The sequence below is a fragment of the Tupaia chinensis genome, unplaced genomic scaffold, assembly GCF_000334495.1.
Source record: "Tupaia chinensis unplaced genomic scaffold, TupChi_1.0 Scaffold148073_1, whole genome shotgun sequence".
In the NCBI taxonomy this organism is placed as follows: domain Eukaryota; kingdom Metazoa; phylum Chordata; class Mammalia; order Scandentia; family Tupaiidae; genus Tupaia; species Tupaia belangeri.
In genome coordinates this window covers 59048-75060 of record NW_006207923.1, presented here as the reverse complement: position 1 = coordinate 75060, position 16013 = coordinate 59048, and the positions used below count along the sequence as shown (strand labels likewise).

General features: G+C 40.2%; 1 protein-coding gene and 1 pseudogene across 3 annotated transcripts in view; one reads left to right on the top strand and one right to left on the bottom strand.

Moving 5' to 3' along the window:
• LOC102474266 (vacuole membrane protein 1-like) overlaps positions 1-2958 on the bottom strand; it is an 11087-nt pseudogene extending 8129 nt beyond the window's left edge.
• Positions 1-16013, top strand: part of BTK (Bruton tyrosine kinase) — a 44968-nt gene that overhangs the window by 5761 nt on the left and 23194 nt on the right. For 2 of the 3 annotated variants that reach the window (XM_006170151.3, XM_027768950.1), the window contains exons 2-6: positions 6954-7042; positions 7794-7963; positions 8732-8830; positions 12581-12649; positions 14509-14590. In XM_006170151.3, the coding sequence (XP_006170213.1) occupies positions 7823-7963; positions 8732-8830; positions 12581-12649; positions 14509-14590 (391 nt within the window). In that variant the 5' untranslated portion in view covers positions 6954-7042; positions 7794-7822. Of the gene's footprint in view, positions 1-3264; positions 3415-6953; positions 7043-7793; positions 7964-8731; positions 8831-12580; positions 12650-14508; positions 14591-16013 lie in introns of those variants that run through there. The other variant, XM_027768951.1, reaches the window with a different exon arrangement.

Here is a 16013-nt window from a genome sequence, read left to right as displayed (position 1 = left end):
CTATAGCATAAACTGAAACAGTGCAGGGAGGGCAACTGCAGATACTATAAATAGTGGGAGAGCAATAGGGTTGGGAAAATAGGAGGAGAGAGGAACAGGGGGAAAAAAAACAAACAAATGTTTAATTGACCCAAAAATGAAAAGTTATTTGTAGACAAGGCAAAACAAACAAACAAACCAAAAAAAAAAAAAAACTTAAATGTTGATCACCAGGAGAATAGATAAATCAGAATATATTCATCATATAAATATTTTATGCATAAGAAAATGAATTAAGGCCCAACTGCTGTAGTGTGCACTGGTTGACACTGCTAGTTAGCAAGCTAAGGCCACATGTGAGGCCTACGTTCAGTTCCTAGCCCACCATAAAAGCCTGTCCTGGTGGCATGTGTTTCTAATCCCAGCTACTCTGGAGATTGAGGCAGGAGGATCACGAGTTTTCAGCCAATGTAGGTAAAGTAGTGAGACACTGTCCAGAAGAGCCTAGCACAATCTATGGTCCCAAGCTATTCCAGAGGCTGAGGCAGGAGAATCACAACATAGTGAGATCCTGTCTAAAAAAATGAATTAGACAGGGTCTTAAAATGTATGAATTAGAGCTACCAAGATAAATAAATCATTATATATTACATTGCATAAAAAAAGAAAAGAAAGTTGTTAAAGAATATGCATCACTTATGAGATGATTTCCAAAAGTTTTTGGAAAATGGAATTAAAACACAAGATTTTGTGTTGCTATATGGTACCTGTGCTCTACAGAGAGAGGCAGAGAGAGATAGGAAAAGTGAGAAATCACTGCTCCAGGGTAGATGGGCATGCTACAATTCCTTCTCCTCCACTTTCCTCTTGAGATGGACACACATGCCCACATGCATGACATGATTTTCAAATCACCAGATCTGGTCTCTCTCTCTCTCTCTCTCTCTGTTTTGGAGAGGTTTTTGCTATAGGGCGCATGCACTCGCCTGAAAGACAGAGACAGAGACAGAAAGTGAGAAATCACCTCCCAAGGGAATGGCCACGCTGCAATCCCATCTCCTCCCTTTTCCTCTAGGGATTTTGGATGTACATGCACATGCGCCCGGCATGAGTTTAAGTCACGGGGTCCAGGATTCGAACCACGGTCAACTACATGGGAGTCCGGTGACATAGCCATTATGCCAACTGCTAAGCCACTAGATCTGGGACTGGAACAAAAGCGATCAGCCATTTGGAATCCAGTGCCTTAGCTTTCGTGCACCAGCTGGTCCCAGTGCAAGTTTATTTTAGTGCAAAAAAAAATTGAGATCCATGCATAGTTTTTCATAGTACATATTTTCCATAAAATTTTGCAAGATCCTCTCCACATCTCATATCCTCTTATCAAACACCTAAAACATAGAAACGTATACTATCTACCTTTTCAAAATCGACATATAATAATTGTACATATTTGTAGGGTACAATGTGAATTTTAAGTACAAGAACGCAACATGTGATTAAATCATCTCAATCATTTGTCATTACTTTGTGTTGAGAGCGTTCCTTTTTAGGTATTCTGAGATATACATTAAATTGTTGTTAATTATATTAACTTTTCTTTATAACATTAGAAATTTTTCTGCATATCTATTTGTAATTCCGTTTCCATTAACCAACATCTCTGTACTCACTTTCCCTCTATCCTTCCCAGCCTTTCATATACTATATATCTTTTATGGATACGTGCATATGTAGTAATAATGTAAAAAACATGCCTAGGAATGATAAACGCTAGATTCAAGATATGGGTAATCTCTAAGGAGGGAGAGGATTAGATTGTGACATACATGGGGCTAGCAGGTGGCATGGAGGTTAAGGCATTGGATTCCACATGGCCAGCTGTGCTGTTTGAGTCCTGGACTCAGTAGCTTGAAAATCATGCCTGGTGCTTGTGTGTGGGTGTGTATACCAAAAACCCAGAGTAGAGACTGGAAGAGAAGGAATGGCATTGTGGCCATCCCCTCCGGGGGGCTATTTCTCACTTTCTCTGTCTCTCTGTCTGTCTCTACCTTTCTCTGATGAGTGTACACCTAGGGCAAAAATTTTTAAAAATTGTGGACCACAAAGGAGATTTTGATTCTGTTGATAATATTTCATTTATTTTATTTAAAAAAGGGAAACACTTATGGTACAATGTTAGGATTCTATAGAGCTAAGTGATGAGTCCAGGAATATAATGTTAATTGCTAGTATATTTATGTTTATTATTAGTGTGTTAATATTTTGTGTATTTTCTGTTTATTTGAAATATTTCCTAATACAAAAGAAAGTGTACTCGGGGCCGGCAAGTGGCGTGGTGCATAAGGGCGCTGGATTCCCACATGGCCAACCACGGTTCGAGTCTCAGACCTGGTGGCTTGCTTTCTCACTTTCCCTCTTTCACTCTCTCTCTCTGTGTCTTTCTGATCAAATTAAAATAAACAAATAAATAAAATGAATGAATAAATAAAATTAAATAAATAATTCTTTAAAAAAAAAAAAAAGAAAGTATACTCAAAGTTTTATGTTCACAGTAGGTGATAACCCTAGGGACAGAGAGGAGTGGGTATCCCACCTGAACACTGTACTTTCACCCAATCAGCAATGAAACATCCTGAAAAGGAATCGGCAAAGTGATTCTAGAATCCCTCAGTTAGACAGAATCTCCTCATAAAGGATCTAAAGAAGAAAAATTCAAGAAAATCTGGCAAGACTGAGAAGAGTCCTTAGGTGGGAAAAAGTACAGTTGTCATATAACAGGGACAGATCATCCTTACCAGCCTGGAAGAATATTGCAGGAAAAGGAAAAGTGCCCCAGGATCCGGAAGTCTCTCTTATCTCCCGTATTCACTACCCTTTCCTCTCTTGCTGAACATTCCTAGAAGATGCAGAGAAGTCTTTGTCAACTGGTTTTTGATGATAACCACGGGGAGTGACAGGTTCTGAGGTAGAAGACATCATTCCCTTGTTAAAGGTTAAATAAATAAATATCCCCTCCATGAGACAATGAGGTGACACAGAAATAACAAGGGCTAGAGATGGACGAGGTTGAATGAAGTCACATAACTTCTAAGTCAGTTTCCTCACTGCGGTGAGCAATAAATAAAATGCATGTAAAATGCCTGGCATGTAGAAGTCAGTGAAAGAGACAACAGTTCCCTTTCATTTCCCTATAGAGAGAAAAGGAATGACCAGAACCTTACCAGCCAATTAAATAGAACTTTAAAGGAGAAATACAGAGAAAACACTGCTTCTTGGATATTCTGGCTATAACTATGGAGTTATCTGAAGTACAATTTGTTGGTTATGTCTAACTTGCATCTTGTGGATTCTTCCCAACCATAGAAGGCTGCGCTGTTTTCTGAATTTTGATCTGATTTTGTACTTACCAGTGTTTTGTTATCATGAGCAAAGGTAGGATCCAAAAATGGTTTAGTTTACTGATTGTGCAAGTACTATTCATATTAATTCCCTGGCATAGTACAGCTTGTATGATGGCCAAATTCTTACTAATATGCTTCCTCTTTCTGAATTCTGCTGCTCCATAGGGAGCTGGGAGGCTGCAAAAATTTTCACATTTTTTCATGTGAAAATCCTTGCATTTGTATTAATAGATTAAGGAGAACATTATAACACAGAACTCTATATTTTAAATGAAGAGTTCTTTTTTTATGATTTCTCCTCCCCCCTTCTTTCTTTCTCTGCTTGAACAACTGTGTGTGTGTGTGTGTGTGAGAGAGAGAGAGACATTCATATCACTTCCGCTTCCATCCCTACCCCCCACCCCCACCTCCTGAGTGAGGCACAGGGTCAGCCCTCACTGTGCATATTTTGTGGTTGAATTGACTCTGTAGGCTGCTGAAATTCTTAGAAAAAAAATAGGGCCTTCAACAATACATATCTCAGAAGCTCTACCCTTTAACTACCCTCTCATGCAGAGTTGTCCATTATACACCTGCCTTCTGGAAGATAAAGATGGATACCTCTCCTTTCACATTATTGGTTAAGGGACCAATGTGCCTTCAGAAAGAACTACATTTTCAGGCTGTGTGAGTCTGGAGTGGATCACGAGGAATAGGAGAAAAGCAGTCAAAGAAGGAGATCCCAACTCATGGAAATCCTGGTAATCCTCCAGCTCAATGATTTAGGTGTGGAGGCCATTTCATCCCTTGCTTAGAGGGGCGATGGCTAGTGACTGGCTTACTTACTTCCTCATACTTAGACCAGCACTAAACCCTACCCCAACACAGACACTTGAAAGACAGGAAGGTGTCCTCTTGTACAAACTGGACTCATTTTAAAAATTAAAAAGAGCAGAGGCAACTTGCAGAAGGACCTGTCTTATGGAAAATAAGAGCAAAGGCCAAGACTGAAGCAGATGCTGGGTCTGAGCAGGGAATGCCTCCATCAAGAGCCCAAAACAAAATTGCAGGTAACAAGCTGGGTGTGCTTTATTTAGCAAAGAAAAGCGCGACAGGACATGGTTTGTTGGGGGGATGCTTCTAATCCCCATACTACTCAAGTTCTTCAGGGTTTTACTTTGTCTTCTGTAACTGGAGTTTTCTATTGTGAAGAGTTACTTAATTGTAATTCCTCATGGGAGCAAATGTGACATTTTTACAGGGATCTCAAAGAGTTAGCAGCTCCTGAGAATAGAATATTCTTACATGGTGGTACCACTACTTCTGAGCAAATGAATAATTGTAAAGTTAATAAACCTCTTTGGGGTTTGAACTGAAACTGAATGTTAGAAAGGACTGATTGTCCAAACACTGGTTGCAAACTTTAATCTGTTTGCCACTGCTGTGAGAGACTATGTAAAGCAGGGAGTCAGAGAAGAGTGATGTGTGGCAGGGTATAAAGAAAGGTTTGGGGGACCAGCAGTTAGCGTAATGGCTGTGTTGCTGGACTCCCATGTTGTCGACCACGGTTCGAGTCCCGGACCCAGTGGCTTAAACTAACACCGGGCGCGTGTGTGTGTGTGCCCAAGATCCCGAGAGGAGAATGGAGGAGAAGGGATTGCAGCGTGGCCATCTCCCCTGGGGGATGATTTCTCACTTTCTGTCTCTCTGTCTCTCTCTGTCTGGCGAGTGCACGCGCCCTATAGCAAAAACCTCTCCAAAAAAAGGAAAAAAAAAAAAGAGAGAAAGGTTTGTATCTTGGCCTTGTTTTTCTCAAAACATCATTTAGAAAATATTAATCTAATCTACCACCCAAAAGGCAGTGGTAACCACATGTGGCAAAGTGATTATTCTAAACATTCTTGTTATTCCTTTCATCTATTTTTGTCTTCCCAGTATGACAATAGAATCTTCTACACCACAGGAAAGAGCAAAATAATGGTGCAGATAGCCTCAGGCTTCAATAAAAAACCACTCTCTTGCTCTTCTACTGTGAGCGATAATCTGCACTTGACAAGTAGAAAAAAATATTTATTTTGCTTCCACTGTGCCCTAAACATTCTTGTTATTCCTTTCATCTATTTTTGTCTTCCCAGTATGACAATAGAATCTTCTACACCACAGGAAAGAGCAAAATAATGGTGCAGATAGCCTCAGGCTTCAATAAAAAACCACTCTCTTGCTCTTCTACTGTGAGCGATAATCTGCACTTGACAAGTAGAAAAAAATATTTATTTTGCTTCCACTGTGCCATCAAAGGTTTAGTTTACAAAACCAAATCCCAGGGCTAGCAGGTGACACAGAGATTAAGGCGCTGTATTCCACAAGACCAACTACAAAATTCTAGTCCTAGATTCAGTGGCTTGAAAAATCACACCAGGCTCTCTTGTGTGTGCATGCCCAAAGTCCCAAGAGGAGAATTGCAGCGTGGCCATCCTCCATGGGGGATGTCTTAACACTTTCCCTCTCTCTCAGGCTCTGTCTTTCTCTGGCAAGTGTTGCACTTTACAGCAAAACTTAAAAAAAGATCCCATCCCCTATAGGAAAAAATGCCACCTCTAACCAAACTTGTGGGGAGGGATGCTGATTGTTTTCATTACTTAGTGCTCCATTAAAAAAAAAAGAATTGCCAGAGGGCACATGCACTCACCAGAGAGAGAGATATAGAGAGACAGAGAGAGTAGAAGAGAGGAAAGACATTTCCATGAGGCATGGTCATGCCATGGCAAACCCTTCTCCATTGCTTCATCCTACTGGGATTCTGGGCGCACGCACACATGTGCCTGGAATGTTTCTCATGCTGCCAAATTTTTTTGCTATAGGGCGTGTGTGCTCGCCAGACAGACAGAGAGAGACACAGAGACAGAAAGCGAGAAATCACCCCCCAGGGGGGATGGCTACACCACAATCCCCTCTCTTCCATTCTCCTCTCGGGATCTTGGGCATGCACACACACGCGCCTGGCGTGAGTTTAAGCCATCAGGTAAGGGACGTGAACCGCGGTCGGCTACATGGGAGTCCAGCGACATAGTCATTATGCTAACTGCTGGTCCCCCATATTCAGGTTTTGAATCACTCAGTGTGAGATTCAGCTCCCTTAATCACCAGGCCATGGGAGCGGCCCAGTGTCCATTAAAAACAAACAAACAAACAAACAAAAACCCCTTACTTATTCATTTCTTCAGAGAGAAATAAAAGCAGCACTCCCAACAGGGTCTTCACACAGCTATCCTCCCCTAGCTCCAGCCAGCCCTAGATCTTGGGCAGGCATGCACTCAGTGTACTCAGGGAGGTGTCCAAGTGTGACTCTAAAACCTTCTCACGTGGGTCAGCCTTGCAGAAAGTGTTGCATTTTACCACTGCGCCACCTTCCAACACCTATTTTTCTTATAGTATTTGTTTTCATCCTATCTTTCTAATAAAAGCTTGGAATTAGTAATCATATAAGATCATTCATACATTTTAGGTGAAAAATTGGTCTGAACTGTGTTTTGTGTAAATAAGAAAGCCAATGGTGACTTTTGGATTTTTTTTAATCTTTCTGTATTTTAGTTACCTACTGAATCCTTCTGGAATATTCTAAGTTTGAGAAGGCTAAGCAAGTTACTCTCCATAAATGAACAGAGTTTGTATTCGTACCAGTAAGTTAACTGTGTCATTTTTGCATGATATTGTCTAAAAGAATCTAAGCAAAAAAAGGGGGGAGGCTCCCCAATAAAGAAAAAAATTGCCCCCACAAAGTTGTGTTTTCAATATTAGAAACAAAGTTTCTGTCTTTTGTAGCTCAGTCAGTGGGTGATGGGCTGAGTCGGTTGGACGGCAGTTAGTGTGCATCCATAACTGCAGGTGCAGCCTCCGTATCCTCATTAGACTCCTTGGTTATAGCCCCCCGTGGGACAATGCTCAAAAAATTACCTTCACTGTCTAGGAAACTGGGAACTGAAAGTCCAATATCTGCCTCAGTGGAGTTCTGGCACCTGCATTATCCCTTCTGGGGATATCAGGGTCAACAGCTGTACAGAGACTTTTGCTGTTCACAGATTCTACATGTATTATAAAAGGGTGAATAGTGTAAAGCTGCTTCTAGACATTACCAAGCACACAGGTACATGCCATTTCATCTAGAACATTCTATCACCTTGTACAAGAACCCAGATTAAGTGCACTCACAATCTAGAATTACCCTCCCCCACACCTCAGTGTGCATCCATTATGTCTGAAAACTGATGAAGCTGGGAGTGGTGAAAGGAGGGTGTTAAGATAGGAAGGAGGTTCTCTGCTAGCTTTGCACATTTTTGTTCCATTTGAAACTATGTAGCTAGGCTGTGGGGAGCCAAGAGGGATGAGGATTAATTAATACACTGGGCCCTCAAGAATTTTCATTATCAACAGCACACACGTGAGCTCCAGAAAGAAGAACTATGGCTGCAGTGATACTGGAGAGCATCTTTTTGAAGCGATCCCAGCAGAAAAAGAAAACATCACCTTTAAACTTTAAGAAGCGCCTCTTTCTCTTGACTGTGCACAAACTTTCCTACTATGAGTATGACTTTGAACGTGGGGTAAGTTTCTTAGCTATGAAATGTGAGTCTTACGGTTTCAAAGATTTGGCCTTAGATCTTTGGAGAAGAGATAGATCCTCTTTGGTAGGAGCAGAGAGGTGGACCTAAGAACTTAAGCTCAGCAAAATATTTCCTAGCCTAGAGGCCAGCAGGTGGTGTGGAGGTTAAGGCAGCTAGATTCTCCTTGGCCAGCTCCGTGGTTTAAGCCCTAGACCAGGTCACTTGCAAAGTACACTGGGCCCATGTTCGTGTGTACCTAAAATCCAGAGAGGAGAATGGAGGAGAAGGGATTGCGGCATACCCATACCCCTTGGGAGATGATTTCTCACTTTTCCTCTCTCTGTGTCTCTCTGTCTCTCTTTGCCAGCACACTCCCCCTATACCAAAACCAAAAAAATAACAACAAAAAAATCCCACACAAACAAACAAAATGACCTAAATATTTCTAGCCTAGAACTGGCCATAAGGGAAATCTTGGTGAGCACTCATTAAATGATGGCTGAGAATGAAAATTAGTTCCTTATTTTTTATGAAAAAGGCATATACAGTCTTTCACTCTTTCATAGTATTTGCCCTCCATTTGGCAGTCAAGGAAGATTTGGTTTATACATTTGAAAGTTTTTTGTTCATTTTGTTTTCAAAATATTTTCCTTATATAGAGTGTGGGTGCCAGCTCACTACATTGAATGATTAGATAACAAAATCTAATCATCTGGTTGCTTAATCGCTCTTAATCTTTTTCATTTTCTTCCTCATTCTCTTTCTCAGAGACGAGGCAGTAAGAAGGGCTCAATAGACGTTGAGAAGATCACCTGCGTTGAAACAGTAGTTCCTGAAAAGAATCCTCCCCCTGAAAGACAGATTCCGGTAAGAAAAAAATGTCAGATAGGGGAAGTGGTGGATTTTAAGAAACTTGGATTCTTTGAATTCTCTGTAAATAGAGATTTTACAGCGTGCAGTGTGGAACACAGTCTTGCTCCCTCATAAAATTCTTCACCTTACCATGTATCAGTTAAACTGAGTCTCAGCAAATTTCCTCCATATGCAGAACACTTACCCTGCAAAGCTTGTAACAACAATTTTAAAATGATACCACATCAAGTTTTCACACTGGTCATAGATGGTTGATTTTACTCCCTTAGTTATCAGGATCAAATCCAGAGGCTTGAGTAAGTCTGAATGCCAGAATCCTAGGGCTCAGGGAGTCACATGAGATTCACATGAGACTCTTTAATTTCTCACATCCCAGAGCCTCTCCAAGGCATAATACCTACTGACGTTTAAAAATGATTTAATTCGGGGCTACAGGTGGCGTGGTGGTTAAGGTACTAGACTCCCACATGGCTGACGGCGGTTCAAGTTCTGGACCTGGCAGCTTGCTTTCTCGCTTTCCCTTTCTCTCTGTCTCTCTCTGGTCAAATTTAAAAATGATGAATAAAATTAAATAAAAAATATTTAACTGACAAATAATAATTACACATATATGGGGTATGGTGTCATATTTTGATATGTGTATACAATGTGTAATGATCAAATCAGAATAATTAGAATATCAGTTCAAACATTTACTTTTGATTTTTGAGTTGTTTTTAATATCATTTACTTTTTTTCTTGATTACAATAGTAGATGCATATTTCTTATGGAAAATACAAGAAAATACAAGAAGGAAGATAAAATAATGCACAATCCTATTATCCAGATAAAACAACTACAGCATAACATATTCGTGTATATAGAATTATACATGTTTTTCTCCACAAACAACATGTACACTAATACATACCTTATATATTTAAAACATAAAATCATACTATACATACATCTTTGTAACCTTCTTTTGTAATTTAACAGTTTATTGGAAACATTTTCCTATGACAATAAGTAATTTTTCATAACATGATTTTAATGCTTCATGGTATCCCCTATCATGATTATACTGTAATTTGTTCAGTTAATCTCCTATTATTACACATTTAGTTTGTTTCCAATTACTTGATAGTATAAATCATGTTGAGAGGAACATCCTTGTATACATCTTTGTGTACTTTTCTTTACAATAATTTCCTAGAAGTAAAATTTTGTTCTTCTCTTTATACAATTTGTATGCTTTGGTTATATTTATCTTTTTATTCTATTTTCTAGAAGTGAAATTTGAATTGCATACACTTTTTTTTGAGAGGTTTTGCTGTAGGGTGCGTGTGCTTGCCAGAAATACAGAGAGACAGAGAGACAGAAAGCGAGAAGTCATCCCCCGGTGGGATGGAGATGCCACAATCCCTTCTCCTCCATTCTCCTCTCAGGATCTTGGGCACACACGCACACACACCTGGCATGAGTTTAAGCCACCGGGTAAGCCACCGGGTCTGGACCTGGAACCGTGGGCAACTACATGGGAGTCCAGCAACATAGCCATTACGCCCACTGCTGGTCCTGAATTGTATACACTTCTACAAGCTATGTATGACCATGTCTACTTCTCTACAGTCTTTCCAACATCTGATATATTAAATTTATTAGTTCGACATCCCTAAAAAATAGTATTACACTGTTGACTTATTTTAGAATTATTTTTTACTTATAAATTTGGATAATCGTATGTCTACTGCTCATTTATTATTATTATTATTTTTGTTTTTTAGCCATAAGTCATGTGTGCTTGCCAGAGAGAGACAGAGAGACAGTGAGAGGGAAAGTGAGAAATCACGCCCCCCCTCCCCCCCCAGGGAGGATGACCAGGCCATAAGCCCTTCTCCTCCATTCTTCTCCTGGGATTTGGGGCACACATGCACATGTGCCCAACATGAATTTCAAGCCACTAGGTCTGGGACTTGAACTGGGGACATCCATGTGGGAGTCCAGTGCCTTAACTACCATGCCACTAGCTGGCCCCTCACTAATTATTTTTTCATTTGTGAATTGCCTATTAGTTTTTGAGCTGTTTTTTTTTTAAGGTATTTATCTTTAGTACTTTTAAAGAGATCCTTATATAAGAATATAAATCCTGGGCTAGCCAGGTAGCCTGGTTGTTAAGGGAGGTAGATTCCATAAGGCCAACTGCAGCTGAAATTTCAGTCTTGGGGTACCAGCAGTTAGCGTAATGGCTATGTCATTGAACTCCCATGTAGTCGGCCACGGTTCGAGTCCTGGACCAGTGGCTTAAACTCACGCCGGGTGTGTGTGCATGCTTGCCCAAGATCCCGAGAGAAGAATGGAGAACAAGGGATTGCGGTGTGGCCATCCACCCTAGGAGGTGATTTCTTGCTTTCTATTTCTCTCTCTGTCTTTCTGGCGAGCGCACGTGCCTATAGCAAAAATCTCTCCCCCAAAAAAGAAATTCCAGCCTTGGTGTCTTGAAAAAATGGTGGTTGCATATGCATTCATGACCCAAATTCCAACAGAATGGAAAAATTAAGGGATTGCAGCGTATCCATGGTCCACTGGGGAGGTGTGCTTTCTCCTTCTCTCTGTGTGTGTGTTTGTCTCTCTCTGGCAAGCATACATGCTCTCTGGCAATTAAACAAAACAAAACACAAAAAGCTTAGGCTATTAATCCCTTAAATGTAATATGTGTTGAAAATACTTTTCAATTTATCATTTATCCTTGAATTCTGTTTAAGGTATGTTTTAGCCATACATTTTTAAAAATACAATAGCCTTTATTATAGCTTCTCAATCTTTGTTTAATGGCAATTTTACAAAGCAAAGCCACCAGGTCCAGGATTTTGAATCAATTTCACAAAGCAAGTCACCAGGTCCAAGACTTGAACTGTAGGCAGCCATGTAGGAGTGTCCAGTGCCTTAACCACCACACCACCTACTGGTCCCAAGCCATACATTTTTTTAAAGTAATGATTTATTTATTTATTTAGTTATAATAATTTGGTGTATGGGGTGTGTACTTGCCAGAAAGACAGAGAGAGAGAGAAAGAGAGAGAGAGAGAGAGAAGGGAGGAGTGAGAAGTCACCTCCAAGAGGGCATGGCCATGCCACAACTCCTTCTCCTCTATTCTCCTGTTAGGATTCTGGGCACACATGCACACATATCTGACATAATTCTGAAGCCTCTGGATCTGGGACTTGAACTGCTCAGTTAGTCATGGGGGATCCAGCCATCTTAACCTCTGTGCCACCCGTTGGCCTCACCATAAATGGTTTTAAAGTCTATGTGACCAATTACTTCATCTTTTTCTTAATCTTTAGCATTATATAGAAAGGCCTTGCTTCCCACAAGATTATATAAACAGTCATTTATATTTGCTCTTGGTCATTCATAGTTTCCTTTTTTATATTAAGTTTTTAAATCCATCTAGAATTTACTTTGGTCTATGGTGTGAAATAGCTGCCTAACTTCCCTCCTCCCCCCAGTATTAGTGGTTAAGTGTTTGTCCCAGCATCAATTTTTAAGAAAAGTCCCTTTCTCCAATTATTTAAAATGCCTGAGTCTGCAGTGAATATATGCTGGGTCCTATGAATATGTGTTCCTACTGGGCTATAGCAAGCAATCATTAAGAATGGGCATCGACTATGCAGAAGATTCTGCAGCAACTGCAAAAGACTCCTAGTATCCAAGGAAATTCTGCAAAGAGCAATAACCATGCTTTCTTCTTTTGTTACAGAGGAGGGGTGAAGAATCCAGTGAAATGGAGCAGATTTCAATCATTGAACGATTTCCTTACCCTTTCCAGGTGAGTTATCTTCTCTCATCAGCTCCTGAAAGGACCCTGTAATGCAATCATTAGGGATGGGATGCAGGGCACAGGGAAGTATACTTCGTTTAAGCGAACAGAAGTTTAGAGAGAGGGAAGCTAGACCAGAAATTAAACTGGCATGGGCTGACAATGCTTACTTTTCTATTTTCTTAATCTAACATAATTTCTTTCAGTCTTTACAACTCAAGGAGAATAAAGAGCAGCACCAGTTCTATTGTGGTGTGTCTTGTCTGTGATAACTGCATTGAGAAAGATGCTCTGCTTCTTGAGTGAGCATTTCACTTCCTTCTGGTTCTGCCTATCTGTATAACAGTGGTCATGTGGGTTGAAAGACAGAAAAAGGGAGGGAAGGAGGAGTATTAGGAAGTTGGGTATGGGGAAGGCTTAGTAGACTTACACATAAACCTAAATTCTATGCTAGCCTGGAATAGCTGAAAAGCCTTGGGCATCTGTTTGGTTGATGCCATGTAAGCCGTAAGGAAAGCGAGAGCTATAGAATTGATCTTCAATTTGACTTGCTTATGTCCTGAGAACTCTGTAAGCCACATGTTGTGAATATAGCGGCCTCTGCAACAGTGAAAGCCAGAAAAGGAAGTGGAAAGTCTCAGGGGAGGGGGCTTTCTGTCATGGATTTATGAGCACAGTAAGACTAACAAGCAAAAAGAAAAATGTAAAAGGATCTTGTTCATCTCCCTGACTATATCAAAGTTACAAAACTTGTGAAGCAAAGATGTTTCAGATGTAGTTTTAACTGCTGTTGTCCTTCAACGAGATGACATTGTTTGGCTGTGTTAGTGGATAATGCTTAAATAGAAGATAATTCAAAATTAATTTATATATAACTATAGAACCCATTATATGATGTCTATTAACTCTGTGAGTGTTGGAACCACAACTTATATATTTCATGCACCTCCACAACACCTACCATGATGTCTAGTACATGGTAGGTGTTCAAAAAATATTGACTGATTTGATAACAGTGCTTAATATATATTTTCCTCATTTTAAAGTACATTTGCTCTAAATTTGGTTTATTTGGCTAATATTGGTGGTGGATGTCACTAGGTAGTGGGCGGGGGGGGGATCTAATTGGCCATGAATTAAAATTTTGCTCTATATTATCCAAGTGAATAACCCATATGTAGTAATCAAGATTTCAGTTATATAGATCTTCATTTCTATTCCCTTCTATACAAATTTATAGTTTAAAAATAAGATAATAAAATATCCTTTGATTTGGGGCCAGCCAGTGGTGTGGTGGTTAAGGCAGCTGGATTCCATGTGGTCAACTGTGTGATTCAAGTCCTGGACTTGGTGGTTTGAAAAAACATGCCAGGTACATGGGCATGTGTGCCCAAAGTCCTGAGAAGAGAAAGGAGGAGAAGGGATTTAAGTGTGACAATCTCCCCTGGGAGGTGTTTTCTCACTTTCCCTCTCTCTTTTTCTCTGTCTCTCTCCAGTACATGTGCCCTATAGCAACATTTTTTAAAAAAAATCCTTCATTGGATAAACAAAAACCTTGTCCACACTAAGGGCTGAGGGAAATATTATGAACTAAGTTTCCATACAAATTTAAACACGAGAGGACCTAGGAGTATTCTAAAAACTAAGAGCTTCTAAGTCCTAAATCTCTGGATAGGAATAGTTTATTAATTCTTCAGTGAGTTCACAAAACCCAGAACCATTGCTGACTGAATACTGTTTCTTTGATTTTTACAGTACATATGCAGTTGTACCTTAAGATTAGGTCTTTCAAATTTTTCTTCTTCTTCTTTTCTTCTCCTTCTCCTTCTTGTATCATAACTGCATAAGTCTGTGTGTCTTTTGCACAGGTTGTATATGATGAAGGGCCTCTCTATGTCTTCTCCCCAAATGAAGAACTGAGGAAGCGTTGGATTCACCAGCTCAAAAATGGTGAGAACAATCTGCAAAACAAATTAGTTTCTAAATAAAGAGGAAAGGAAAGAGAGAGAGAGAGAGAGAGAGAGAGAGAGAATAGAAAGGAGGGAAGAAGACAGAAAAGAGAAAGGGAAAGATGAAGGAGAATGGTAGAGAGAAAGAGGGAGGGAGGAAGGATGAATAGGTAGGAGAAAAAAAAGAAGGAAAGAAGGAGGGAGAGAAGAAAGTAAAGTAGGGGGAGTGAAAGAAAGATCTGCATTTCCCCCCAATATTAATGACACAATTGAGTTTAGTATATTCCATCATATGAATAAAGGATAGCACATTAGACTAAGACTTTCAAACCAGTTCCACAACTATCTCTTTAGTACAATTCTGTTGTAGTGGACACCTCCATTTCCCTATTTATAAAAAGACCCTTTTTTTCCATGATAGAGTGTGTGCACGCACATGAGAGAGAAAGAAGTGCTTTCCACGGGGCTTAGTTACAATACTATCCACTTCATCCAGTCCTCCAACCCACTAGGATTCTGAGCATACACATGCACCGGGCATGTTTGCAGGCTGGCTGGGCTGAGGACTCAAAACATGGTCAGCATGTGGCTTCCAGCTCTGCAATCTGGTATGATACTGACTGTGCTACAGAGGCTGGACTCCATTGTTTTTATTTGTTTGTTTGTTTTAAAGGAGAGAGAAAGAGCAGTGGGAGAGAGAGAGGTATTTTTGACAGGGTCTTTCCACCACATCACAATCCTTTCTGCCTTAGCCTCCCAGTCAGCTAGGACCACAGGCATGCACTACCACACCCAGCCTGTTTTAGGTTGGGCTAAGAACTGAACCTGGGCCTACCCTGCAGCATTGGCCATCATGCAACAGTGCCCTTCCACCTGTACCACTCTGGGTAGGCTTAAAAAGCCATTCTGTACACTAATGACAAGGGTGGTGGGGCATCTATGCAAAATGAGGGGGGTGGTCTTCTAAAAGTCCATGGAAAATGGATATTATGAAAAAAAAACTATATATGAATTTTTAAAATTTTTGCATTAGAATAAACCTGTACTTTAATTCCATTTTCCACAAACTTTTTGAAGTCTGTTTGTATTTAGAATTCTAAGAATGAAATAGCTAGCTTTGGGCCAGCAGGTGGGGCAGTGGTTGGGAAGCTGGACTCCCACATGACCAACTACAGTTCAAGTACTGAACCCAGTGACTTGAAACTCACACCAGGCATGTGTGCCCAAAATCCCAAGAGGAGAATGGAAGAGAAAGAATTGAAGTGTGGCCATCCCCTCTGGGGCGGGGGGGGATGGGGGGGAGGATTTCTTACTTTTTTTCTTTTTTTAAAGTAAAGGTAAGATTCCCTTCACCTTGTGGGTTTTTTTTTAAGAATTATTTTATTTAACTTTATTTATTTATTTATTTATTTATTTATTTATTT